The sequence below is a fragment of the Pundamilia nyererei genome, unplaced genomic scaffold, assembly GCF_000239375.1.
Source record: "Pundamilia nyererei isolate P.nyererei 1_Seehausen unplaced genomic scaffold, PunNye1.0 scaffold00018, whole genome shotgun sequence".
Lineage (NCBI taxonomy): Eukaryota > Metazoa > Chordata > Actinopteri > Cichliformes > Cichlidae > Pundamilia > Pundamilia nyererei.
In genome coordinates this window covers 2,708,508-2,735,654 of record NW_005187419.1, presented here as the reverse complement: position 1 = coordinate 2,735,654, position 27,147 = coordinate 2,708,508, and the positions used below count along the sequence as shown (strand labels likewise).

The 27,147-nt window shown below is 39.9% G+C and overlaps 1 protein-coding gene across 3 annotated transcripts; it reads right to left on the bottom strand.

Annotated features, from left to right (window-relative positions):
* Positions 1 to 1,767: 1,767 nt before the first annotated feature.
* Positions 1,768 to 27,022, bottom strand: mrc2 (mannose receptor, C-type 2). 3 transcript variants are annotated; one of them, XM_005726129.2, is made up of 29 exons: positions 26,702 to 27,022; positions 21,298 to 21,690; positions 18,500 to 18,673; positions 18,206 to 18,370; positions 17,010 to 17,123; positions 16,608 to 16,751; positions 16,328 to 16,519; positions 14,757 to 14,911; positions 14,505 to 14,609; positions 10,498 to 10,613; positions 10,260 to 10,408; positions 8,177 to 8,394; positions 7,646 to 7,788; positions 7,458 to 7,554; positions 7,243 to 7,372; positions 7,107 to 7,139; positions 6,830 to 6,996; positions 6,406 to 6,592; positions 6,177 to 6,319; positions 5,886 to 5,994; positions 5,623 to 5,789; positions 5,437 to 5,545; positions 5,107 to 5,345; positions 4,846 to 5,008; positions 4,573 to 4,722; positions 4,205 to 4,318; positions 3,659 to 3,838; positions 3,489 to 3,512; positions 1,768 to 3,388 (listed from the first exon to the last, which is right to left on the bottom strand). In XM_005726129.2, the coding sequence occupies exons 1-29, from the start codon at positions 26,826 to 26,828 to the stop codon at positions 3,168 to 3,170; spliced, it is 4,428 nt and encodes a 1,475-aa protein (XP_005726186.1). In that variant the 5' UTR covers positions 26,829 to 27,022; the 3' UTR covers positions 1,768 to 3,167. The 3 variants fall into 3 exon arrangements, with proteins under 3 accessions (XP_005726186.1, XP_005726187.1, XP_005726188.1); XM_005726130.2 differs by having other exon boundaries at positions 1,768 to 3,385; XM_005726131.2 differs by having other exon boundaries at positions 6,406 to 6,574.
* Between the last annotated feature and the right edge of the window lie 125 nt (positions 27,023 to 27,147).

Genomic DNA, 27,147 nt, shown 5'->3' with positions numbered 1-27,147 from the left:
AGGGATGGAGATGGTCAGCAACAGTACTCAGGTAGGATGTGGCATTTAAATGATTCTCATTTGGTACTAAGGACCATAAAGTGTGCTAAGAAAACATTCACTGTACCATTAAACAACCATCAGCAGAGCCTGAACAGCTCATGCAAGGCAGCGTATTGACCTTGTTTACATTATTGCCAAATTCTGACCTACCTTCTATTGTCCAATTTTGGTGAGCCTGTGTGAAATGTAGCCTCAGTTTCCTGTGACAGAAGTGGAACCGGTTGTAGTCTTCTGCTGTTGCTGCTCATCTGCTTCAAGGTTCCACTTACTGTGCATTCAGAGATGCTCTTCTGCATATTTTAGGTGTAAACAAGGTTATTTTGAGTTACTGTTGCCTTCCTATCAGCTATAAACAGTATGGCCATTTTCCTCTGGCATCATTAAACTCACATCAGTCACCTTTGTTTTTCAATCTGATGCTGAGACTGAACTTCAGCAGATTGCCTTCATTATGCTTATGTGCTTAAATGCACTGAGTTGAGTAACTGAATCGTGCTATCGGCTAATGACTTAAAAAATTTTTTTTGAACTGGTGTTCCTAATAAAGTCTGGTTTTTCCAGAATAATTTTCAATCTCTAATTGGACTAGACACAATTAAACTGAATGTAGTAATTCCCAGCAGTAGCAGATATAAACACCTAAGTCGCACAGAACAGCTGATCTATTAAAAGAATGAGGAAAGTGTAAGAAGTAGTTATGCCAGAAACACACAATAACCAGTTACAGACAAGTGTGGGAGTCAGATAACAACATTCAGCAGCAGAGGTCTCATACAGCAGGTGAGGTGTGCCCTCTTGTGAAAAACATCAACACTGCAGCCCACATTTTCCACATTGATGGTTGAATCCACCTCCCTGCTCGCTGCAAAAGAGTGGGACTAAGTCAGCACTTGGCCTTGACAGATAACTGGTTCCCACAGTCACAAAAGAGTTTGTTTTGGAATTAATGATAATTCATGTGAAAACAAAAGTTTTCAGAACATAGACTTTTATTCATTTCATATAAAAATGACACAAAAACTTACAAATTATCAGGTGCTTCAGGTATCTTCACAGGGACATGAGCCAACCTGCATCACAGACACTGGGGATCACACCGATGCTTATCTCACTTTTACATCATCACCTCAGTAGGTTCACATCTACTGCACATAAAGGCAAACCTTTACAGCAATCCACCAGCAGAGGACAGAGCACGCCCGGACTAAACCCCTGCACCTTTAACATTCCTTTTTCTCTACCTTCATCTCTAGCTCCTCCTTACACTCCTCCTCCTTTCCGCCTTTTCTTTACTTATTTTTTTCTGTTTTTTTTCTGACCTTCATGTCCCAAAGCCCTCCTTTGCTGATTGGTTCCAGACGTGCCACTGAGCTCTTCTTGCCGACTCAACATTCCACAGCTGGAGACTGCGCACACACTAAAACACACACTTCTACTTACTCCCTATCCTTCTCCCTTCCCCCTCAATCTTAGTCCGACTCACAGAGCAAAAAGGGCTGTGATTTTTTTCTTTTTTTTTTTCCATAACAGCTTCAGTGAAACACCAAAAGCCTCAGACTGAAATGGCTCCAAAGCATTCCTCTAAACAGGAAGACAGAAATGCACTCAAAAGGCAAGGAAAATATTTGATGAGGCAAATGTGAAAACTTAAAACGACTGAATTTGGTTTTTAGACATTTTTTTTTGGCTCTCATATTTGCAACTGTGTCATTCACATGAGCGATGTTTTCTGTTGCAGGAGAATTCGAAGTTTAAGTGGCCAGCATTCCATAAAAGGGGGGTATGCGTCCAAATGTCTTTTAAGGGTTTTATGTAAGTCAAACCAGCATCATTAAAAAGACAAAAAAGAAAAGAGACAGACAGATATAACATAGAATGGGAAAAGTGAATAAAGGGTCATTAAAATGATTAATCAGGAAAATATCAAATTACAACTGCTTTGCATACAAAGAAACTACTGCCCTTAAAAATGCTGAATCAGCTCCAGATGGCAGCATGAGAAGCCAAAACAAACAAGTTGGGAGCAGTTACTGAGCCTTAAGGAGAATGACTAAAGGCAAGTGGCAACAAGTAAGACCGAATCAGATCAAGACAATGGAAGAAAGTGCGGAAATGTAGATCATAAAGTCATGGAAGCTCAAAGTCTGATCATTTGATGACAACCTTCAGACCTGCTATACCAACAAAAAGTCAATGCAGTCTATTTAAAGACCAGCTTTCAATACAAACTTCTACTTATGTGCACAATTATAGTGTATGCCCTCAGACGGTTTGAGGTCACTGGTCCCTTTCACCTTCCACACATTCACATTTAGACTTCTTCCTCCTCCTCTGCTCGCCTGACAGCTGGTGCCGACGTGTCACATCAGGAAAGAGGAGGGAGGCAGGCTCACAAAACCACACATGCATTATGAGTTACACTTCTCTGCAGCTGCACAGATACTGAAAAGTCAGTGGGAAAGACACATTTACACAAGAACCAACAAAAAACAAGTTCAAGTTCAGGTTAATACTGACGTGGCAAAAAAATGAAAGAAAAAAAACAAAAAGCAAATCAGAAAAATGACTTTGATCCCGAACAAGACTGCAGATATTCAGATGACAGAAAAATGTTGTTGAAACTGATCCGTAGCTGTGCAATTTTCTTTTGTCAATCAAAATAGGAAGAAAATATACAATGTGAGAAAAAACCTGACTTTGGCACCGGGGAAGGCAGCAAAGAGTTTTTGCATAAAACTGGTTTTATGGTGAATATTTCCAGCTGGGACAAATTATTCCCATCTGATCCATTCTGGCCTTCTTGAATTCTTTTTAGGAAAGAGCTGTGCAGATGGAGGTATCTGATTTGTGAAGGGAAAAATCACTTAAACTGTTAGATTTTGGCAAAACGGGATTTTGAAGACAGGGTTTCAATTTAAAAAATAAACATCTGCTGCGCTCCACACAGCCTTTCAGCACTTTAAAAATCTTTTATTGTTTTGTTTTTTTCTCGGTTTTTTTGGTTTCAAAAGTGGCAGCAAAAACAGATACATGCCACAACGTGTATTCAGCACTTTGAAATCAGCCTCTACTGTGTCAGGTCGGGTTCAGTCCCGGGTTGGTCCGTCAGTCCAGGGCGGCTCGGGCTACTCTGGCTGCTCATTCAACTCCATGTCAGACACCAAGATATTCTTCTCGGCCTGTTCTGCACTGTTGGAGTTGGTGCGGCTGTAGCGGGCCCCTTCATAAGAGCCCCGTGATCCAACAGTTCGGTGTCGGTAGAAGTAGATCATGCCAACAATCAGCACCACAAGCACCAGGCCCGCTACCATAACAACAATCAGCGTGGGCAGGCGGTGACTATCTACTGGGTAGAGATTGAGAAGGAGAGATGGAAATCTGGATAAGTGCACACAATTCTGGCTTCAAATGAGCTGAATAACTTAGCAGTTGTGAACAAAACTTACCGTCTGAAGTTAAGATTTCAGCACCTGCGGATGGAATATTGAACGGTCAGTAGTGTGCTAAGAATCTGCATCATAATTTAGGCATTTCCCTTAGCAAATTACTAAGAAACATAATAATGACTGGCAAATGCTGCTTAACATGACAGTTCAATTAACTTCTTTGTGCTTACTGCGAGGCCGTTTGCAGATGACTCCGTGTGTGCGATTTCTACAGGAGCCCGGCTTCCACCGACCAGTGTTGCTCTGGATCCAGAAGCAGGAGTTGATGGACAGCACAGAAGAAACGACATCATGTCCCTCCCAGTTGGTATACAGCATCTCTGTGCCCTCAGACCACACTAGACCTCTACCTGTGGTAGGAGCATGAGCATAAACATATACAGAGGGCAGTTTTCAAGGACTTTGTCTTTAGTTTTGCATAAAAGAAAAACACACTCTGCTTAAAAATTCGATCTTCTCACTATCTCACCAAATATGTTTTATAGCACTTCATATAAATTATCAAATTACTCTAACTAATAATAAAATATTAATCGAACTTTTCTGGAATAAGGAGACTCGCTTGCATTTAGTAATTATACTAAATAAACTGAATCACAAAAGATAAACTGCAAGCATTTCCCTTCCATAAGTAGTTTCAAGTATGTCAGCATGGATTTTAAATCTGCTGCTATAGAGCGACATAGAAGAGACAGGCTGAGGCAATAATGTTGGACCTTTCACGCTGACACCCAGCCAAGCTCCATGTGCTTGTTCTGCATAACTCTGGATGTGCTCCCATACAAATCCATTCTCTGTCTCATCCATGATAGAGAGAAGTTCTGCTCCGACTAGAAGAGACAAAAAAGAAAGAAACAGAGATGGAACCAAACAGAATTGATTACTAGGGAGACAGAACAGTTCTGCCCCAGGCTGAATGACAACGTTGCTAAATTTAGTATTATTGATGTATTTTGTCAATCATGTTTGCCGTGGACAAGGACAGGGCTTTTGTATTTAATTGGTTTTCAATTTAGTGTTATAAGCTGTACAAGCTGTACAATAAAGCTAGTGGAGACGTGTGGTTTCTGAGATGCTTCCATACTTTTTTTGCAGGATCTATGTGCATCATCCTGCAGTCTAAGCAGCTGCAAATTGAAGGCGTAACAGTGGTTTCTGAAAGGGACCCAAGCCCACTCTCCCAGAGACTGGGGGCACATGCCAGGGTAGATCCACTGATGAATCACTTGCTCATCTGGCAAAAACAAAACATTTGAATGTAAGTCAAAATGTTGTCAGAGAATAGTCAGTCCTACTAAATTGTTATTAGCATTCTTTTTTAATGCAGTCCTATATTTGGTTGTTGATACACACATACCACTCATTTGACAGATAGCAGCATCTAGTCTCGAATCACAGGGAGTCACAGTCCATTGCCCTGTGGTGGTCATGTGACCACATCCAGCCATCAGACTAGGCTCTCCATCATTCCAGTTTGAATATGTGACATCTTCATTATTCAGCCAGGTAAAGCTCCTTCCCTGAACCAGAAAATAAAAAATTATTTCACTGCAGTTTCTCTCACACTGATAAAAAGCTTTTCAACTGATATTTGTATTTTTAATTATAATCGGCTTACTCCATAGTTGTAAAGCCCAATCCAGGCTGGCTGGCGCAAGCTGTTTATAAGCAGTGTGAGGTAACCTTGCTGGAACGGATCCTTCACCCTGGCAAGAGTTCCATTCAAAGATTCACAAAGGTGCAGAGCACCAGTCCAATCCAGGCGTTTTTTCACTACTCGATACGTCACTCCCCCCAGCTCCACGGGCTTAGACAGGGAGGCAGGAATGAGGGCCGGAGCCGGAGGGAGACCTTGTTCTGAAGTCAGATATGATAGTTAACTAACATATGTAATTCTTATTATAGCACTTCTTAATTCCACTGTCATAGTAATAAGTGATTATCAGACCTTGTTGTCTTTGACAGATGAAGCCATGACTTTCCATCTCACATGCTCGAGAAGCCCACATGCCTGTTTTCTTCTGCAAGTTTTCATGATACATCACCACACAGTTTCCCTGAAGGGTGACAGTGAAATATTTAGAAGAGGAACAGACTGATGACAAAGCCATGACATAAAAAGTAATGTGAGTACCGGCGTCTTGTTCTGGTGTGGTCCGCTGTTGTCCAGAGGCTCGCCAGGTGCCCAATTTGTGTAGCTGAGCAGGCCAGCTTTGGCCCATTTGAAATTTGCTTTAGAGTCTGAAGTCAAACCCACCCAAAGTTCAGCGCTGGCGTTCTTCAGCAAAGTGGTGACAAAAGCTGTGAGGAAGAGAATAAGTTGCACGACAGTCTGATGACACACCTCGTCCACCCCCAGGTTTTGACTGTATGCCATTTGTATTCTCCTTTAATTACCTTGCTGCAAATGATTGGATATCACTGCCAGGACACCTCCCTGACTCTCACAGTTGAGCTTGGCTGCGGACCATGTGACTCGGTTTGACTGATCAAATACTCTGAAACACTACACAAGCAGACAATATCGCTGTTTTACTGTAGTCAAGTTGCATAAGGATGCCTGAAATACAGCATGTGCTCTGTTGTTATTGTAGTTCTTGTACTTTACTGGCTGCATGCAAAATTCATTTGAGTCATCATTCGTACAAATGACCATAATGCGTTATGCTGTTACACTTTTAGCTCTACCTTATGCTGAAAGGAAGACCATCCATCACGACACCCTGATGGTGGATGAGGGGATGGTGGAGTTGGAGGAGCGGTCCCTGTGACATTCACTCTCTTACAGATGTAAGGCAGGTCAGAGTGGCACTTTTGATCAGCCCAGTCCTCTGTTTGGGTTTGAAAAAGACACGCTAATGGAAATACTCTGGATTTAAATGAGCTTCTCACTATATCTCTTTCCAGCTGCTCTTACCTTTGTTGGCTGACATGCAGATGCATTTCCGATCTCTGCTGATTGGGAGCGGCCTGCCAAGGGCCCAGGCCACATAATTTAACACCGAGTGATCAGACCATCGGAAGCGGCCGTCATTTTCATAGGTGTGAAGTCCCAGCCACCAGAGGTCACCTTCCACCTTAGACATCTGAAGGTGGGACACAAACTGTGAAAAAGTGTGTCTAGGCATAAGAGGTCTGTTTATAGAAAAAAAAGAGTACTACAGATTTATACCACAGTATCACTGTAAATGTCTAATTATATAAATAACTGTAGTTATATATAGAGTAATGGTTAGATTCTGTAATGATGAAGCTGGACTTTACTTGCTTGCCAAGACAATGGCAATTAATTTCAATTTTTGGACTAAATTAGTTCCTGTAAATGATGACGAGCACCATACCTTGCGTAAAGTGTTGGCCAGGAATGTCTGCTCCTCTGCTGAGTGAACCGAGGCCAATGAGGAATCAAACCAGGAGCAAATCCTCTGGGCTTGGTCCCAGGTGCTACGGTGGTCAAAAAACTTATACTCAGCCTCCCGGAAGCCAATCCATTCAGGTGAACTGGTGCCTGAATGGAGCCAGGAAATTAAAAAACATCAACAAACGTTGACATGTAGAAGGAAGGTTTTAAAATAAAAACAAAGGTGATAAAGAGAAAGCTATGAAAATAAGACAGACCTTCAGTGATTTCTGGTACCTTCTCAACACTACCTAAAAATACAAGACAAAAGTTGTGACGACCAACAAGTATATGTTTTGACAATATGTATTGATCCAACACACGATTTATGCTTAAAGTCCACGGCTGTTTTACCTCTAGGGATCTTGCAGATCCAGTCTAACTCAGAGTCACAGTGCATGGCCAGCCAAGTCATACTACCCAAGTCTGCCGCAGCACACTGCCGTATGTTGTAGTAGTACCGACCAAAGTTCTGGTATGTTAACTGAGACACAAGCAAGGATTAAACAGATTGCATTTGAAGTATTTTTCATCACTCGACATGTAGGCTGCTTGTTATCATGACTCACAGCTAGTCCATCACTCCACTTCCAGCTTCCATTGTCCATGGGGTTCCTGCGATTCAGTCCAATCCAGAACCAGTGCTGCTCATGTTCCTCTGACTCCCTGTGGGGACACATCATCGCCATCAGCCTCACCACCACTATCCATGCCATTGTCAATGTGGCATATCATCTAAACAACAATCCACACACACCCAAAAGCCTCATGTAGGATCTGCAAAACAAACTGCTCCTCCTCAGGGCCACTGATACTCAGCAGGTTGGCTCCATGTTTCCTGCAGAAATTATGAGCCCGCATCCAAGTTAACTTCTGTTCCAGCTGGGAGAAATGAAACACCTGAACAGAGATGATGAAGATGTCATTCAGTTTAATTAATTCTGTTCTTCAAATCTTGTTGATTGCTGAAAGAATTATTTCTGTTACAAGTGGCAGATTAAAATTTCCATAAGTAAAAATTCATTTCTTTCTACTGAAACGCAAAAGAAAAAGAAAAGTAAACCTGGTGCCAGCATGGCAACACAAAATTGTGCAACCCAATTTAGAACCAATGGGAGGGTCTGCTGCAAAAAATTCACCAGTCATTGGCAGATGCCACCCATAGATGCCATCTGGCACCAAGATATAACTAACTCCATACCTGCACAAGTCTGAGCACCACACCACTTTGTTATAAAAGAAGTATAATTATTTTCTTTTCTTTTCTAATAACACTTTAATTTTGAACCTTGTAACAGTAGCGTAGGTTGCTGTTGCTCTTCCAGTCGCTGGGACAGGACCCGCTGAGGCTCGGGGTGGGCTGAGGGACGGGGAGCTCGGGGCTCACAGACGTGTTCTGGTTCTGACGGCAGATGAATTTGGCCTTTGATGATGCACACTCCCTCACATCCCACAGACCTGCTTCTGTGTCCGTCGCCATAGAAACACAGCCGCTACTAATGTTGGCTGAAATAGATACAGGGGCGATACGTAGGTGAGTGGAGAGGAAAAGAGGCTGCACTGTGGAAATGTGTGGAAATGATCTAAAGGGAAAAATGTGATTATGCATTACTCATTGGGCAATTATGGCTGTTGAATCTTGTATTTAACCTTTCTCAGTACAGACAACACGCATTAAAATAACTTGTTGCTCTATTACTCACCTCCCTTATGGTTCATCCATAAGGATGACATATTTGCTGATGGGAAGTGATAGAATGCTGCACATAGAAATTTCAAGCTCTCTTTTAATCATGAAGAAATGTCAGGCAGAACTATGGTGCAGGCATATACTGTGCAAAGGAAAAGTGCAGAGAACGCTTCAAAGAGCACAAGCATCTGTTTTAAACTGAGTAAAGTTCAGACAGTTTACATCTTTACATCGATTAGTGACAAGTGTGCATCTGTTTGATTTAGAAATTGTTTCCATTGTAGATCTAAACTCCACAATGGTCAATATTTTACTGACAGAATTTCCTTCTCTGCTGCTCTGATGGTTGTTAAAAGTTTCCCAAGAAGTAGTCCAATTTTAAAACATTAAATTAAAAGTAGCACAAAAGCACCCTTCAGGCTAATTGCAACTGCTGCTGATTATTTTCCAAGACACGCAGATTGTCTGTTAATCAAGACTGCCTAAGAAGTAAATGCCTCTAAATGTTGTTCTAAATCTGTATTTTGGCAAAAGAATAAAACACCTGGGACCAATCTGTTTTCTTCTTTGCACATTAAATCACAAATTGGCTCTGAAACAGAATTCATTTTGATTAAGAGACTTCACTAACCTACTTTTATTTTAGGGGCTATTGTAAATGACCTGCTATTATGTAAGCATAATGAAGCTAGCAACAAAAAAGAAAACAAGAAACTTTTGCATGTTCCTCTTTTCATTTTGTTTTCTCTTTTCTGTTAATTGTAGTCAATCAAACAGGTAATTCTCCATACAAAAACTCCAGGGTGGAATGATTGTACAGCATACGTATTTAATTACCTTAAAAAACAAGAATTGGACACAAATAAAAATAAAACCAAACTGTACAACCAATTCTTGTTTTTTCAATCACCTGGAAAAAGAATTGTAAAAAACAAAAACAAAACAAAACATAAAAAGGCCCAAATTGGCATAACATTCATGACTGTGAGGAGTGTATGTAAATTTCTGAACACAGCTGTATTTTATTCTTATTATTATAACAAAACAAGACCCCCCCAATATAACAATTTAAAAATAATATAGCAAATATATGAAAAAAATAAAGCAGAGATAATTAATCAGTTAAATCCTTAAACTAATTGGCTAAGGTAAGTAGTTTAGTGATAATACAGCCCTATCCCAACTATCAAAGGCAAGCACATCCTGGACAGTCTGTAGCAATGCTATCACAGAGAGACAGACAACCTTTCATGCTAACGGTCACACGTACTGTCACTGTAGAATAACCAATTAACCTTGCATGCATGTCTTTGGACTGTTGGAGGAAGCCGGAGCACTTGGAGATAACCCAAGCAAATACAAAATAATCCATGGAAACTCCCCGCAGAAAGAGCCCCAGCTAGCAGATGGATTCCATTATATTATATTTACTTGTATATTATCAGAGAAGAAAAAACTCAGCACTTATTTACTGGCAAAAACTTGTTCAGTGGATGTATGGTGGTGCTAAAGGATTTTTTTTGAAGATTGTTTAAAATCGTCAGTGGTTTACAGTATATCAATAATAACTGACTTAAAGTTGCTCTGCAATTGTTGTAACAACAGTACAGTTACCAGCAGTACAATATCAGGTCATACTGTACATGCCATTCTGCTAATTTAAATCTGAAGTGTGACCCACCTGGCTGGTCTCGATTCCAGTGGGTGTAGGACACTTCATCATTGGTAATCCACTGGAAAGCACCGTGATTTCCCTTGTTACGAAGACCAATCCAAAAGGAATCTCCAGAGCGCCCGAACACCAGGCTGCTGGCGAAGGCTTGCTCAAACCTTTAAAAGCGACGAGATGTTTTAGGGAACTAGGACTGACTTTTAATCGGTGCAGGGTAAAATCGCTTCCCTGTCAGTGCAGTATTTACCTGTTAGTGATAGTAATAAGTGTGGCTCCTTGGTCCTCGCAGAACTTTCTGGCTCCATCAAAGGTGAGCATTTCTTCTCCCACCCAGTAACAAGCAGGACTGTGCCACTTCCAGCCCTAAGAAGAAAGGAGAGGAATTTAACAGGATGTGGAGACTTATAAAACCAAAAAAAACAAAGCCTTACAAAATAAATATACCAGTCAAAGAAAGCAAGCATCTACAAAGGTTGGGCAACTCTTCAAATTTTCTAGTTTAAAGTGTGAACGTCAAAGTGCATCAAAGCACACACGGAGACAATCATACTTATTTTTGGAAAATGTTTTCTCTCAGAATCATGACCACTGAGTTATGCAGTTTAAATTCATTGTGTTTCACCAGAAAGAGTTAGACGAACTATGTAAAATCATGCAAGACCCACCACGCTGTACTTTTTTGTAGGAAAAATACAGCATATAGTATGTTTCCATGCAAAGCATTTGAATGATATTTTTCACAAAACACAAATTAGTGTATGTAAAAACAGAAAGCTGATAATTTTCCATTTGCAGAAAGAAAAAAAAAACTTTTCCTGGACTCAGTCCCTCCTGCCACCTCATGTACTGTAGCTGTGGTCGTGTACAGACACAGAGTGTAGCCAACATGTAGAAGGGGTGAGATTTTGCATGAGAACGATAGCGAGAGACAGGTGTGTGAATAAACCCAATCCTAGGCCTTTTGCACAACCACATTTGCCATCTAAGCAGAAACCCCAAAGGTTTCAGCTGCTTGAGAAGCATTATTTCCTGAAACTTACACCTCCCCAAAACCCTTTGCTAACCACCCTTTGCTTGTGTTGCATTCAAAACATTAAACAACCCGTGCTGACTGATGTTAAATTTCCAGAACGCTACATAAATGATTTATTTCTGCTAGTCTGCAGTGTTTTTATATGTAAATTATATAGAAGCATAAACAATCACCCATATGCCATCCATCATTTGACAACAAATGGTATGCTGATGTTCTGTAGATGGAAGTACACTATTCCCAGTACACTTACTCACACACAACATGGACACAAACAATGGAGCACATTGGGATAAGTCCCTTTGATGCTGTAACAAAGCACATATATAGCTAAGAAAAAAACCCCAACAACAACTATAACTTGCCTTCCCTTCATTTCATCAACAAGTTCCTTAATGTGTCTCTTTTATACTGAGAAGCTAGCATGAAGTTGCTTTTCCGAGCATTTTTCTTTCTAGAAAAAAGCACTATGGTAGCAGTGAAAGTAAGTTAAAACAATAATGATGTGGGCTTGACAGCTGAAAAACAAGCCGAAGCTTTTTTAAAGCACCTGAGGGAAGCTTTGGAGAGGGGTAATATTTTTAGCTTGATAATGTATGGCTTGCAGGCGAATCTGTTAGTTTGAGTATATTAGTATGAGGAACAGTGGCTCTCTAAAGGTGAAAGACACAGATGACTGAAATAGTAAGCACTATTGTTGAGGCAGTTAGCTAACTATGAATGTACTGAGTTGAAACAATCCAGATCAAATGTCAGCTCAGACACACTCGGCCATCAGAGGTCGGTTCTCAAGTCCATCTCACAGGCCTGAGGGAGCTATGTGACATGAAAAAGTGTCTGGGATCACATTGTAAAGACACCTTTTCATTTTGCTGTTTGCTGTAATTCCATACACACTCAAAAAATGAAATTGGGTGGTTGTTACATGTACAAGATTCAAGCTTGTAATTTGAACTAAATAATTTCATTTTTCTATGGCGAACGTAATTAAATCATGTAGCATCTGCATGAAATTCAGCAACTTAATTTGTTCTTGTTGAGATGACATGATACAATCTAGTAAGAGTGGTTAGTTGCCTGGACTCATGAAGTTCACAAGATCACATTAGATGTCAAACTGCAGGAAAAATGCTGGAGTTTTAAGAGGCAGACAACTACACCCACACCATGTGTATGCTATCGCTATTTATTGTGGTTTAACCTGTCAATGACAAAAACATACAGAAAATTCTTCATCAAGCCTTGTAATCATAGCTTTCCTAGTTTTGGTAAGCCTGGATTGACAGCTTGGTGGCGTTATGGTTAGTGGTGTTGCCTCACAGCAAGAAGGACCTGGGTTCAAATCCACAATCTGGCTGGTTTGCAGTGTGTAATTAGAGTTGGGTTAATTGGTGATTCTAAATTACCAATGAATGTGCAAATGGTTGTTTGTCTCTATGAAATCATCAACCCCCATATTGGTTCATTAAGCATGACTAGCAGTAATTGCCTTGATTAACATAGTAGTTGTTCAAACAACAAGATTTCATTGCATTTTCCTAACGTTTTTAACCTGTGTAGAATGAATTAAAACAAATTTCACTCTACATACTTCAAGTCAATGCAAGTATACTACGTTGATCCAACATAATCTGATTACATTAAATCACCAAATCCCAAATGTGTTGCTTTGACATGGTCAGAAATCTGTTATAGTACTTGGTTAAATCACGTGGGAAAAGGTGCCATGATTAAATTGTGTTCATTTAACAACAGATTTTTTGAGTGCAGGAAGGACATGTGGAGAAGTGGGGAAACACCAAGTTCAGTTTTCAATTATTTTAGGACCTCCTTTCAACACAGCCTGGTTGAAGGACCATAAGCAGTTCCAGTTGTATTGCCCATCCTGCCTGTGGCATCAAATCTGATGTATTTCCTCCCTGATTATTTACACATGAAGCAAGTGTCTGTGTGGGTTCTCAGTCAAACAGGTCATTGTAGTCGTAGGAATTGGAAAGGAAGGTGACTGGACTTCTTTAAGTTATTAAAGTCACCGTCTTGTAGCAAGTGAATTATCCAGATAATTAAAATAGTACAACTAGAAGCCAAAAAAGCAGAAAAACAACAGCTATCACAGAAAGTTACTGCTTCAGTGAGTAGGTGAAACGACAGCACAGCAGTATCCATTAGATTTTCTGAAAAATGAACCCAGCACTAGATGGGGTAAATGGCTTCAGGATCAAGCAGCACAATATTGCTGAAGCAGTCAGTGGGCTTTCTGTCATTGTTGTTTCACATGTTGCGTGAAGTGAGCTCATCTGCTCGAGACAAACCGCACGGCTGCAAGACCCTGCAGCACAGGCCATGCCAAATGACCCCTGTCACATTACCACCCATGATGCCTCGGTCCCCAGGGACAGGGAGGCAAGGATTCATTACACCAAACAAATGGTCCGTCCATATGCAGAGCTTTGCTGAATGTAACAGCTGAGAAGCAACACGACCCTCAACTTGAGATCATTTACATCATAAATCAGTACTTAGGAAAAATATATAGCTGAAAACACTGCTGAAGGGCATAAAGACGCACAGATATGAGCTGTAATTTCTTTTCTCGCTACAGTGATCCGCTGTGTGAAACATTAATCAAAAGGCCCGTAAATGTAGTACGTGGACAGTGAATGCTTCCAGCGATGGTCAGGTACAAGTGGTGTAAAGTCTTGTGTGGAGAGAATTATGAGCTGTATAATCAGGGACAGTTGCACAGATGCCACATCTTTTTTTTTTTTTTTTGCATGTGCTGTACACACATGTTGAAACAAAGAAACATAATTATTTTAATTTATTTAGAGTTTTTTTTGTCCGAGAGAATAGTGTATGTGCGCAGGACTCAGTCTCTGTGGTGCACCTTGTTACTTTCCAAGTTAAATTGTGATTTATATTCCAGTTACAGTCTGGGGGCAGTGGAGTGGAGTTGAAGAGTGAGAGATTGAGCGGAGCACATGGAAAAGAGGCCAAAGGTGAAGGAATGGGTGAAATATTCAGAATAATAATTATCCTGTCAACAGCTAGAATTCTATGCTGAATAGCTCTGAATACATTATTTATGGTAAAAGAGAGGGAAATATAGAAAGAAAAAAGTCTGTGTCTACAGTAGGAATGAAACAATTACCAGTAATCTAAAGCATAAACAGTAAATGTCAAGGAGAAAATTAAGTATAGAGAGAAGAAAGGAGTTATACCTTTTTACACTGTTGGTGCTGTGGCTTCCCATCACTCTTTGTTCCTGGTTTCTTGCAGATGGAGGGCAGGGTCAGATTACAAGGGCTGTCATCCCAGCGGCCCTCCTGCACATCATTGGCAAGACACAAACAGAAAGAGAGAAAACAGCTGGTAAATATATACAAACGGAGTCTGGCTGATAGTCAGGGTCTGTTACTGTGGCATTCTTATGGCCCCCTGGTTAATGTGAGGGTGCAGAAGGGATCACTCACAGGTCCCCACATGGAGACGCAATCTTCCTGGGTGTTGCGGAAGTTATTGGGTTCAAAGGGATGCCAGTAGGTGAAGATAACAGGAGTGTGATCAGTCCATTGGAAGTCCATTTGCATGTCAGTGTCATGGAGCCCTACCCACAATTGCTCAGTGTCTAAAACAAAAAACAGACTGTTGGGTTAAAAAGATGATTATGGACAAAAGAAATAGGCTTAAGTTCCAACTGTGACATTTTCCATTAGGTCTGGTAATTCGTTGGAGCGGTTTCATGACTAAAAATATGATTCCACACTTTGTGTGCTGTTTTCAAGCTCAGGAAAGAATGTGAGAAGGAAGGAGAGAACTGTCTGGTTTCCTCTTTATTTAATCATGAAGATTGGAGGCATATAGAGGGTTGCTGCAATCTTTTTAAAATCAAGTTAAGGACAATTTTCGAACTTTTCAAGCAATGAAATCTAACAGTACTGGTTTCAGCAGTGTATGCTGTATCACCACTGCCACATTTGTTAACGTTCAAAACTGTGATGCAGATTTATGATGTGCAGAATGTCTTAAAAGAGGATTACTGTTCTGCAGCAACATGACTGTTTCATAAAGGCGTCAACTGCTTTCTTTTTAATAGCTCCAAACTTAAAAGTTTTCAGCACATGGCAGTAAAACAAAAAACACTAACTTGATCTTCTTTTCGCTGCTCCCATTAGGGGTCACCACAGGGATCTGCCTCCAACTCACACTATTCCTAGCACTCTGTTCTGTTACACCAACCCTCTGGATGTCCACCTTCACTGCACTCATGAACCTTCTCTGCTGTCTTCGTGTTTTCCTCCTGTGTGCAGCATTATTCAGCATCGTCTGCTCAACATATCGACTCTGCACATGTCCAAACCATCTCAGCCTTGCCTCTCTAAATTTGTCTAAAACTGATCAATTTTGCTGAGTAAATTATTATATCCAATGATATTAATATATAACTGCATTATAAGCAGAATTTTAAAGTTTTTCATCATATAAGACATTTTAAAGATTCACTGGATTCACAGCAGGGAAATTGTAAAACAGTATTTGTTTTCTATCTATTTACTTTATTTTTAACATGGTATATTAGAGTAAATAATCAAGCTTTTAAAATGAAATTCTCTTTTAAAATTCACACCATAATCACTGCTAAAATACCAGCATGTTCTCTCCCATGTGTTTAAAACAAAACATAAAATTTCAGATATTTCTGTTAAATTGTGAGGATTTTTTTTTGTGAATCTACTGGGCTTTAACATCAGTTATGTAAACTCTTCTTATTGGGCAAAAATCCTGTGTCTATATTATGCCTGAAAACAAAGGTTTTATTCCCTCAACTTGGTTATTTGTAGGAAGTCTGCTGCAGAGGCACTAGGAATCTGCATTACATAGATGTCCAGTTAAAGCTGAAACCTATTTGAGAAACATTTGATGAACAAAAGTGTGGTAACATCAAGAAAAACATTAACTTTGATTCATTTTTGACTTTGAGAGGAAATAGTACAGTACTATAAAAAACAACAACAACAACAAAAAACCCCACTAACAAACACACCTTTCTTCAGGTCACGTATGATGAACTCCAGCTCAGGTAGAGTGTGGATGCTAACCAGGTTGGCCTCCATTTTCTGGCACGTTTTCTGAGCTGTATTCCAGTCAGTTTTCTCTGAAGTAAGCTTATAGCAACCAGCCTGGAAGGCCTGCCAGCCCACATCACACTCATATTTCTCATCATCTGCCCACGAATCTGTGTAACCAGAGAGATAAAACCCATCAAAGTTGGACTTTTTCAGTGTGGTATTACTGTTTGCATTAAGAAACATAAAAAAACGAACCAGTGGTGAAGGGGTCAAGGGTGGCGTTGGGTCTTTTCTTGCAGACATACGGAAGAGCAACTGAACAATCGCGGTTTTGCCAACGACCTGATGACTCAGTTCTTATTACAGCACAGTTCTTCTCTTCAGCGTGATTTGGCTGTTCTGAAGATGAGTAAGAGAGACAAACTCTTCAGAAAATCACTGATTTCCAGGGTGTCAATCCCAAAATACTCTCAGGCTCAAATACTGTGGTTGCACCAGAGAGCTGCCAAGCAGGTGTTTGAACTGAGAACTGAACTAAAAACAAGCATGCATTTTTTCTCAGCCATCTGCAGGAAATAAACATTCAAAAAAAGAAAGATCACAGACACTTCAAGCTTTAAAAAGACAGAAAAGCTTGAACTGTTTTTACAGGCCAACCTTGCTCCCAGTTGAGATACTTGAGTGGTGAGGAGTCGGCCCACTGCCAGCCTCCACTGATGTCCAGGTCATTGAGGCCAATCCACAAAGCAGCACTGTAACCAGTGAGTAAACCTAAAACAGCAACAACATCTTCTTAAAATAAGTAAAAAGATAAATAAAAATGGTTTTGCTATGTGAAAGTAAAAAGTTACTCAACTCTGTCAGATTAGCTGTGACTTCAACAATCACCACTGCACCAGGCAGATTACACAATAGTTATGTAACAACAGTCTAAGTGTAGCCTAATATTGGCAGGACAGTCACATCACCCCCAAAATTCAATATTCCTGTTGGCAGAGTGAATCTGCAAACCAAATATTCTGTTTGCCAATATGTTACACAGCCTGAGGTACTGAGTCCAGTGGGATCACACCAGGCACATCTGCATATTGCTTTTATTTTTATGGTCACTACACAAAGCAAAGCCTGTTTTTGTCCATCCATCCATCCTTCCATCCATCCATCCATCCATCCATCAACATATCCAGTAAAAGGTCTCAGTTGGGTTGGAACCAATCCTAGCTGTCCCTGGGCAAAAAATGGGGTACACCCTGGACAAGTGGCCAATCTATCACAGGGCTAACATCGAAAGATAAACAACCATTCACATTCACAGCTACAGTATGACACATTTAAGGTCATTAGTTACCCTGATGTGCACTTCTTTGAGCTATGGGAGGATGCAGGCGTACCCAGAGAGAATACACGCACAAATGAGGAGAACATCCAAATTTGCACATTTGTGAGTTTTTGTTGTAAATATATAAATAAAATTTGTGACCATTTTGAATGAATGTGACAATATACTGTTAATAATATCTGTCCACTGTCAGAAATATAAATACCTGCCAACGTAGTAGACATTTTGCTAAAATATTATGTCACCAGAACTGTAAGGTTTTTATAGTCACTGATTATGGAGTTGAGAAGGTGAAAGCACATCTAACAGAAGTGCAAGGAACACCCAGAATCTCCCAGAAAACCCAAATTCTAATAGATTTTACTTTTCCACTGTGATCAACTGTTATGTTGTGAATCACAGCATAAAAATGTAATGGCATAGAACTGTAAAGATAGGGTTTCACTTTATATAATTGCGTTAAAGAACCGAGAATAAAGCATATTTCAAAGAGCAGTGAACCTCTGCACATTACCATTAATGTAGGTTTGCTCATGCAGCTTGGTGATGCTTAGCAGGTCTGCCCCCTGCTGCCGGCAACTGATCCGAGCCTCGCTCCATGATAGGGTTGCCTGGAAGTTAAACTGGTAACAGCTGTCTGTGACCGGGTCAGTATCCCAGAAAGTTTCACAGCCATTAGCTGACAGGGCAAAGAAATTAACAAAAAAATTAGAGGAGAGTGAAAGAATCACTTTAATGTTGAGGACTGAGAAATATAAATGTAAGACTACAGTATCTTGTGACATCAACATATAAGACTATAACTTACTCTTGACAGGACAGAATCCCCAAAGCTCGTCTTTGCCATAGTCATAGGTGGTGGCACACCAAAGATGGCCATCTTCACGGCCAGTGCTGGTACAAGTGTGGAACCACTGGCCATCATAAAGGAAGGGCAGGTAGCAGGGGCGACCATTAGAGTTCCCCTGAATTGTATAGATCTCTGCAGAGTAAACACAAGAGAGACTTTAAAATCCTGCACGGAGCAGCAGAGAAAGTCTGTGTTTGTTTTCTTCTGGAGCTGTGCTTGTGAACTTTTCTGAACTCAAATACTTTATATGTTTTCTCAGCAGCTTTTATAATCAAACTCAGGGTAAAAAACAGAGGATGAGCTTACAGTCAAGACAGTAAAGTCAAATAGTGGTCAGCGGAAGGAAGAGTAAACAGGCGGGGTTTCCAGAAAGCCAAGTGTCTTTTATCATGAACATCAAGCAAAAAGAGTTCAGAAATTCCTATGATATTAGAAACGATTAGCCCCAACTAATTATATTCCAAAGCAAAATCGTAAATTATACATTAACAAGAAATTATGTCTGATTTCTACTTTTTTTTTCATCCTAAACTCGCCATTTTAGTCTCCACATTCCACAAGTATAGTACAGTGTGAAAAACAGGGTGAAAGCGAGGGAGTGTGAGAGGGAGAGGCTGGATCTGCGGTGCTACCAAAACAAGTCACGCCAATGGAAAGTGAGGCAGACATGTTAAATGAGAGAGGAAAGATTTCTGAAGCTCCCTCCCTGACTTTCTTCTCTGCCTTTAGCATTGACCGGCTCTTTGGCTGCAGAGGAGCCGATGCTCGGCTGACTAATATCAGAGGCATTCCTCTCCATGTGCAAGCAGACTTCATAAAGGAAGTTGTAAAGATTGCCACTTGAAAGTTAAAAATGTCAATCCTCCCAGTTTGCATGCCACAAAACAAGAAAAGGGGAGAAAAATATAAAAGGGCGACTTTTCTTTTTTGTGTTAAGTGCAGCTGAGCACAGCATGTTAACTACAGATTTATATGGCTGACCGACTCTAGCTGTAAAATTTTGTCAAAGAACAACTGTGACATTTGATAATGGTAAGAATGGAACTTAAAGTGGAAATGGGGCTTGGGTACCAACCACAATGGTCAGATTTAATCTAGATAGAAAACTAAATATGCGAAATACAAATATACTTTAGGTCAAGAACAACTTGTGTGTGTTTACCGGAGTTTACACACACAACACACAATGTTTTTCCTTGGATTTCCGGCTGGCAGCCAGTCCTCTAGCATTCCCTAAAAGCAACATGTTTTAAAATCCATTTGATCGGATACAGCTGTGGCATCCACAGCAGTAAGTCTATCTGCCACACAGACGCAGAAAACACACAGAGAATGATGACCTCACTCAGTGTGATCATACAATGACCTCATATGATGTTATGTAGTCATACAGGTGAGTCTATAATTACAAACATTCAATCCAATCTACATTTTTACAGGATAATATCTCTGATTTCATATTGTATTTTTGTGAAGCTTACATGATTTTGAAATATATATTCATCTCTATGCGAGAGCAAGAAGAAGCGAACTTGTGATTTTAAGGGTTTCTCAAAGTGCTGCCTGTTGCAGTTGCAGCCCTTTGTAACATTTTATGGGATTTTGCAAAGGCCGTAGGAAAGAATGAGCCTTTGCAACATTTAATTCATCCACAGCTTATGTCATGCTATGACGCAGCCGTGCAGAAGGGTGCCAACTGTGCATTCCTTTTCAATTTATACTCTTCATTTCCAGCAATCAAAGTAGACTAATACTAACACAGAATACCAACATAATACAGCATTCTTGGCACAGACACATCATAAACACACTCTTTAGTGTGAGTATGTTTTTCTCAGTGTGTCTCTTAATCATGCTGGATTCCTAAAACATCACTCAGTCTTCAACATTTGTGAACCCCCAAACTAAATCTTGATCTAAGCTGCCTTTGAACAATCTTATTAGATAATAAACCATTTTATTGTTATTGTGCAAAAGGAATAAATTATTTGAACGTTAACAGCTTACTGCAGTTTGGAGTAAATATATGGCATGCATTGGCTTATAACATGAATATTAGAGCTACTTTAAAAACACTCTGAAATGAACATATCAGATATAAGAAGACTTACAATTAAGAATTTTTGATTTTCACCAAGGGTTTCATTATTTTCATAGCATTTTAACAACATTTCTGGAGACTGCCGAAACTCAGGAGAAGTTGTGTAATGCAGGAGGATAAATACCCTAAAAATCAGAATAACAACAAAAAATACTCATAAAAACACAAAGAAACTGTCTTTTGGAGGAGCTCCTCAGCACATAATCCAATACAAAAATACAGTAGAATAACCCGAGGAGAACAGTTCCCACCAGGCATTCTTAAGTTGAGCTGAAGGATGAATGATTTAGAATTCCTCCTGATTATTTCACAGAACTGAGCTACTGGAATCATTTGCTTTAGGTCATTTAGGCAAAAGAGGCTCAACCAACTAGAAATTAATTAGTATATGCCTGTTCAATTAATGAACTATTTGTGGCTTTTATAAAAATCAGAAAACATTATATGACTAATTAATGCAAAAGAACTGGCTCGTGTGTGTTTTCAATTGTTTTTTAATCTTTCATTAATTCTATTTAAATTTTTGCTTATTGGAATGCTAGTTTTAAAAACAAAGTTATTTCAGAGTGACAGATGTATTGGCACAAACACAGATAAAGACTATCTACCAATTAGATAAATACTGCAAATTTGAACTGATAACAATTACACTTACCCTGATTTGTTTTGGAGCACAGATCTTGCAGCCCACCATGTAGAGTCCATTTGGAACGGCCTACTGTCAGATTCCAGGGTAGATCTGATAGAGGATAGCTGTTGAAGTTGTCCAGCACTTGGCCACAGTTCCAGCTCCAGCGTACTTTGGGGGGTTCGCGATCACAGGTGTATACTCCTAAAGGAAATTTATCCAACTTCAAGCTGCTGTTATTAGCGATCACACCCAGGCACAAGGAGGAGCCCAAATTGAACAGCCGCCTCCGAGTCACCCATTTCCAGCGCTGGTTGGGTTCCTCACAAGCGGCTGACAGGGCAAGGGAGCGATCCTGCACCCCTAGGCACTTGCCCTGGCCCTCAAGGTAGAAAGCAAAATCATCAGACTTGGCAGGCGCTGCGCAAAGAGAGAGATAGAAACAACATTAGCACTCAATCTAGCTTTTGATAAAAACAATATCTTGTTAGCAACTGCTGGAGCAGCAGAGGTCAGAGGCAGGATCAATATCTAGTGTAGAACTAGTGGAAGTTGTGGACTCTGATGTCCCAGTGTGACACTGCAGTGGAATTAATTTGCTAATAATCCTAAAGTGACCCTAAAATCCTTCATAAAAGTTATATTAGAGTCTTAGGCAGGGGGGAATTGCAAAAATGACCTGCAATAAACTGTTAAAAAATGGCTGTGAATGTCTTTAATTCAAGGCTAGTGATAGAGGTTGAATCATTTCTCCATCCTTCAGGTTTCAAGAATTTACGCCATTCCCATGCTTTAACATGGAGTTCTCATATTGTTCAGATTTCTCAGCTCTGATGTCTATATTGGTATTATGGCCCTTTTATAATGATTCTCTGAGAAGCTGCAGATGCCTGCAGACTGGTGTTGCAGCACAGAGCCTTACAGTATTCACATATTACCATTACCCCAAGTAAAATAAAACATTACCATAAAACTAAAGCTATTTAAAAAAAGAACACATCCTGTGTGGTTGGATGCAAGCTTCAATGACAAAGATTTTCTGTAACAAAACCCAGCACCCTGTTTCCGAAAATGTTTGTGGTTTATTTTAAGTCTGCCTTTTCTTTTCTTTTCTTTTTTAGAACAAACCAAGAAATCAGGACAGTCAAGGCACTGCTGTGTGTCGTGGTGAAGGCAAAAAACAGACAAAAACAGGCAAGTCAGAAGCATAAAACTGACCTAAAATTAAAAGTATTTCAGAACAAATATTTCCAAAATAAACTGAAATATGTTCTCTGTGGTGCTGGGTTTAGCGATTGAGGGACAAAAGCGAGACTCTCAGCATTCCTACTCAACAGGCTCCTGAAAGAGACCAGGAAGAAGGGTAAGAAATGGAAAAATCCCTGAGCACTGTGGTAATGGCAACATGAAGTGTCAAAGAAAGGTGTCGGGCCACCATGTCCTACCACTAATAATGAATCCACTCATCTATTGATTCTCAGAGTTTACGGAACTCAAATCAATTACAGGGACTATCTGAAAAATAATCCTTATTGGGACAACTCAGAATAGTTCAAGTCAAAAGTCATCACTAATTCACTGTCAAGGGGTCAAGGGTTCAGATTTTTCTTTCTATATAGATACCTTTGACAAACCATTGCTCAGCTAAAACACTACAAACCTCCCGTTCTGATTTTATGGATGGCGAAACAATGAAGACTCATAATGAGTGCCATAAAAAACACATCCCTATAATCTGAAGGAGTCAACACGCCCTTCTACAGGCTCTCAGCCTCTGTGGCTGTGTTTCTCAAAAGCAATATACGCTCTGATTGCAAAAAAAATGGCCAAAGCTCAGTGGCAGAGCAGTTCAGTTTGAAGTACAATGTCATCAGATATGAGGCCAACCTGCTCTTAAGTTATAGCAACCACTCATACAGCAACAGCGAGACAATAGGCTTATTTACTACGAGCTCACTTTTCTAATCATGAGAAGAATTAGATCAGAGGGAGTAATTTGCCTGAATGGGGCACAAAAGCCATTTGCTTTTACTTCTTTTCAGGGTAAAAGCAAGTGGGAGCTTATACTTCATCGTCCAAGTTAAAAAAAACATTCTGAATGCTTCTGAGGCAAAACTATCTTTCCATGTGTCTGTATTTCTACTCACTCTATTATTGCACTGCCTGGCAAACGTAAATATACTTCTGACTTTTCTGTGACCAGTGTCTTCTGTCTCTTCGGTATTTCCTTCAGCCACAAACCAAAGCATTTAATTTTATAATTAGCAGCTTCTAACTTATTTAATCTTCTGATTCTGTTTTTTTAACTGTGCTGCTTTGCCTAGAAGTTAGAAATCTACCAAACAGAGACATTTCTGGAGTAAAACCAGTAAAATGCAGGGATTTTTGCTTAAAAATGACTCACTAAGAATTCTTTCCAGCTCATATAAAATGTTCTATCATTGACTTGTTCTCAGCTCTAAACGGTAAATCATTCCTGCTTTGCAATTACAGAGTGATGTGTGCACTCAAAGAGGTTATGCTCCAGTCTTTTTCAGGATTTAGTTACATGTCTCACTGTAAATAAAAAGTTGTGTGAACACTTGAGTAGCTCAAGTTACACAGTGCTGACTTGTTAACAGGCTGAGGGATAAACTGAGGTAAATCACTTTAATGCTATTCTGAGCCTTTAACAATAGGAGTTATATAATAATAATAATAATAATAATAATAATAATAATAATAATAATAATAATAATAATAATAATAATAATAATGAAGTGCTTTAAGCAGAAGAGTGCCCGTGGGAAGAGTTTCACACAGTACCGTGCCAGTCAACATCTGGATTACACTGCACTGAATGAATTTCAGTTTGTGAATATATGCTTAAGATTAATACAGTGACAGGATGAGACTCTCCTCTCATAAGCTTTTGAACCATTAGACAACTTGAAGCTGAAGTTCCAGACATCAAGAAGCAGACTCGCAGTTTTAATTCCAGCCTGGAGGCGACACGACTGAATGTTTGATGTGAGAAAAACTCCCGGGCAATCAGAGAGAGTGCAGAATTCCAGATTAACTTTAAGCCATTGAGCCCTGTGAAAGCTAAGCCACAACAACTCTCCTGCTGTGATCTCATCCTTTTCTTTGCCCTGTCACCCCCTTTTTCAAAGCCGAAAATGGTTTCCTACCGAAGACACAGGCTGAAACACATGGCCAAGAACAACTAGCAACAAATGCCAGGAAAGCCAGATATTCCCAGAACCTCAGATTCTTGAATGCAGTCATCTGTTGGAACAGACTGGAGAATAATACTTAGAGATACGGGCAACAAGTCAGTAGCAAGTCTTGGCTCATAACATTGTTCAACTAACTTCTCAACATTACACTATTTTGAATGTGAATGATTGTGTCTGCCTGACAATTAAAACCAGGTGGATTGTTCATTTCCCCGTCATTTGTATTTTTAAAGTTATCTCTAAGATCGAAATCACTGTATGAGTCAAAGTCTTTTCCCCAAATAACCTTATTTTGACAGATGTACGAGATAAAACAAAAAAAGCAGATCTTTAACTGGTCAGTGTGATAAAATGACAACCAACAAACAGACAGGAAATTCCAGCTGGCTGCTTTTGCTTCATTGGCGTTTTATGGTGGTCTGGCGTTTGAAGCAACCCTGACTGTGGATGGGCTTTTACCTCATCTGAGGAGAAGGGGTTTGGAGAAAAGAGTCTATTTGCATTTTGCAGCCACACTCTGAAACAGAGCGAACAGGAACCTCTGGGAAAGTGCAGATCAAATTTAGAACCCAGAGTGAGAATAAGTGCACCCCATTGAAACTTTCCATCACTCCCACACTTGTAATGGTGATAACAGTTTATCACAGTGTAGGTTTAGCTGTTAAATCAAGTGAGAAACAAGCCGGCTCTATTTCTGCTGTTAACTGTGATACTTGTATAAAACATTTTTAAAATAAATTTAATGGAAGCTTGGCGTGAGAGCTTAGCGCTGGAGGATGCTACATCAATACTGAAAATGGATGTGAAACTTATTCTGAAATGGCATGCCATGCTATTTTCTGCCACTTATATAAAAAGAACAAAAACAAACAAAAAACAAAACAAAACCCAAACATATCTTAATCCCTTTTAAACCCATCATTTGTTTGAGCATCTACTAAAAATCAAACAACATCCAATGAAAGATTTAAAACAATTACAAAATGCTGGCCTATTTTAGACCAAAGATATTTTGGGGGTAAATCCGGTGGCTATGAATTGCAAAATCACCCACAAAGCAGGACATCAGGAGGCAGCATGTCATCTTTTAAAATCAGTAAACTATCATAATCTTTTCACATCTCATCCATTTGGTCTAAAAAACCTTGACAATGGCAGAGAGGTGCAAGTCAGTTCAAAACTAACAAAAAAGGATATTTATATGGCATAATCCAGTTCATGAACTAACCACGACCTTCAATATACTGACTCATGTTCTGAAGTTCTTTTGTGTTCCTCAACACAAAATATACTGCATATTGAACTATATTGATCACAAATTCAAAGGGAAAAGAAAAACACAAACGCACACACAAAAGGCTTTTTCAGGCCTATTTCACATTTTGTCATGGATTGGTGTGCAGACTGACATCCTCAAACTTCAAAGTGTTAAACAGCATAAGAAGCAATTTAATCACATGGAAAATATTAAATGAAGATTGGTCAGGATGCATTGCCTAACTTATTGAATTTCTTTGTGGTAACTGCTTGTACACAGTATTTAATCATTCATACAAAATGAAGCAAAATAGTCAGTGACAGGTTAAGCCTAGTAAGTCTGACAAACTTTTAGATGACAAGCATGAAATTGAGAGAAATTAAGCAAATCTGATTTAAAGCCAGGCGTTTACAAGCAAACAATGATGTTATCTACCTCTTTTCTAATCTTTGGAGAATATGTAGGTTTTTAGGTGATGTGCAGACCTAATAGTTATGTAGGGCCGGACTGAATGTGTTAATTGCAGCCTGTAACAGGATGCAAAGGTCACATCTGCCCGCAGGGTGCCAAATGAAGCGTCTCTCCAAGTCGATTTTACAAAGCAGTCTAAAGATTCCCATCCGTTACCAAAATAGATCAAACAGGCCTCTCAAAAAGGTGCCTTTCTTTGTGTTTTCTGATGAACTTTACGCATAAATAAGAATCACTATACAGACACTAAGCCTGTAGCCTCTTTCCTCCTCCCCCAGTTTTTCTCCACATCTGGTTCCACTCACTGCTTGGCCTTTTTGGTTCGTGGCATACCAAAGCACTAAAGCCACAATGCGAAGCTTTTAATGTATTTTCCGCGTGGAAGTCTTTACCAAATCAAATGCATGCACAATATGGTTACTGCCTTCCTGCTTTTTCTCGACTTTACATGAATGAAATCAAGCAAGAGCTGTTTTATGCTCACCCGTTACGCTCTTCTTCAGTTCCAGACTAAAGATGAATAAATATAAAGTGCATTTGTAAAGTATAAGTTGCCGATTTGTCCATGTTGCCCCCGATTCCTTGTTTCGGTAACTGCGCTTGCTTTGCATGCTCGAAGCCGCACACGCCAGCACAAGCTGCAAAAACACCCAAATGTGGAGAAACAAAGTAACGTCGGAGCAACCCACGGCCCGACTGTTTGACTCCGAGGACGGAGGATGCAGAGCTGGTGGTGGCGAGTCTGACCGCTAGAGCTCCGTCTGCCTTTCAGTCAGAGGAGTGAAATGAATGGAGCAGAGTCAACACTGAGAGTGTGTGACGGTGTTGATATGGTTCCCAAAATGAGGTCCGAGCGTGTCATACAGGACGTCGAGTTGTACTTCTATAATGTAATGTCTTAATGTTTGCAATCATCCAGGTAAGTAAATC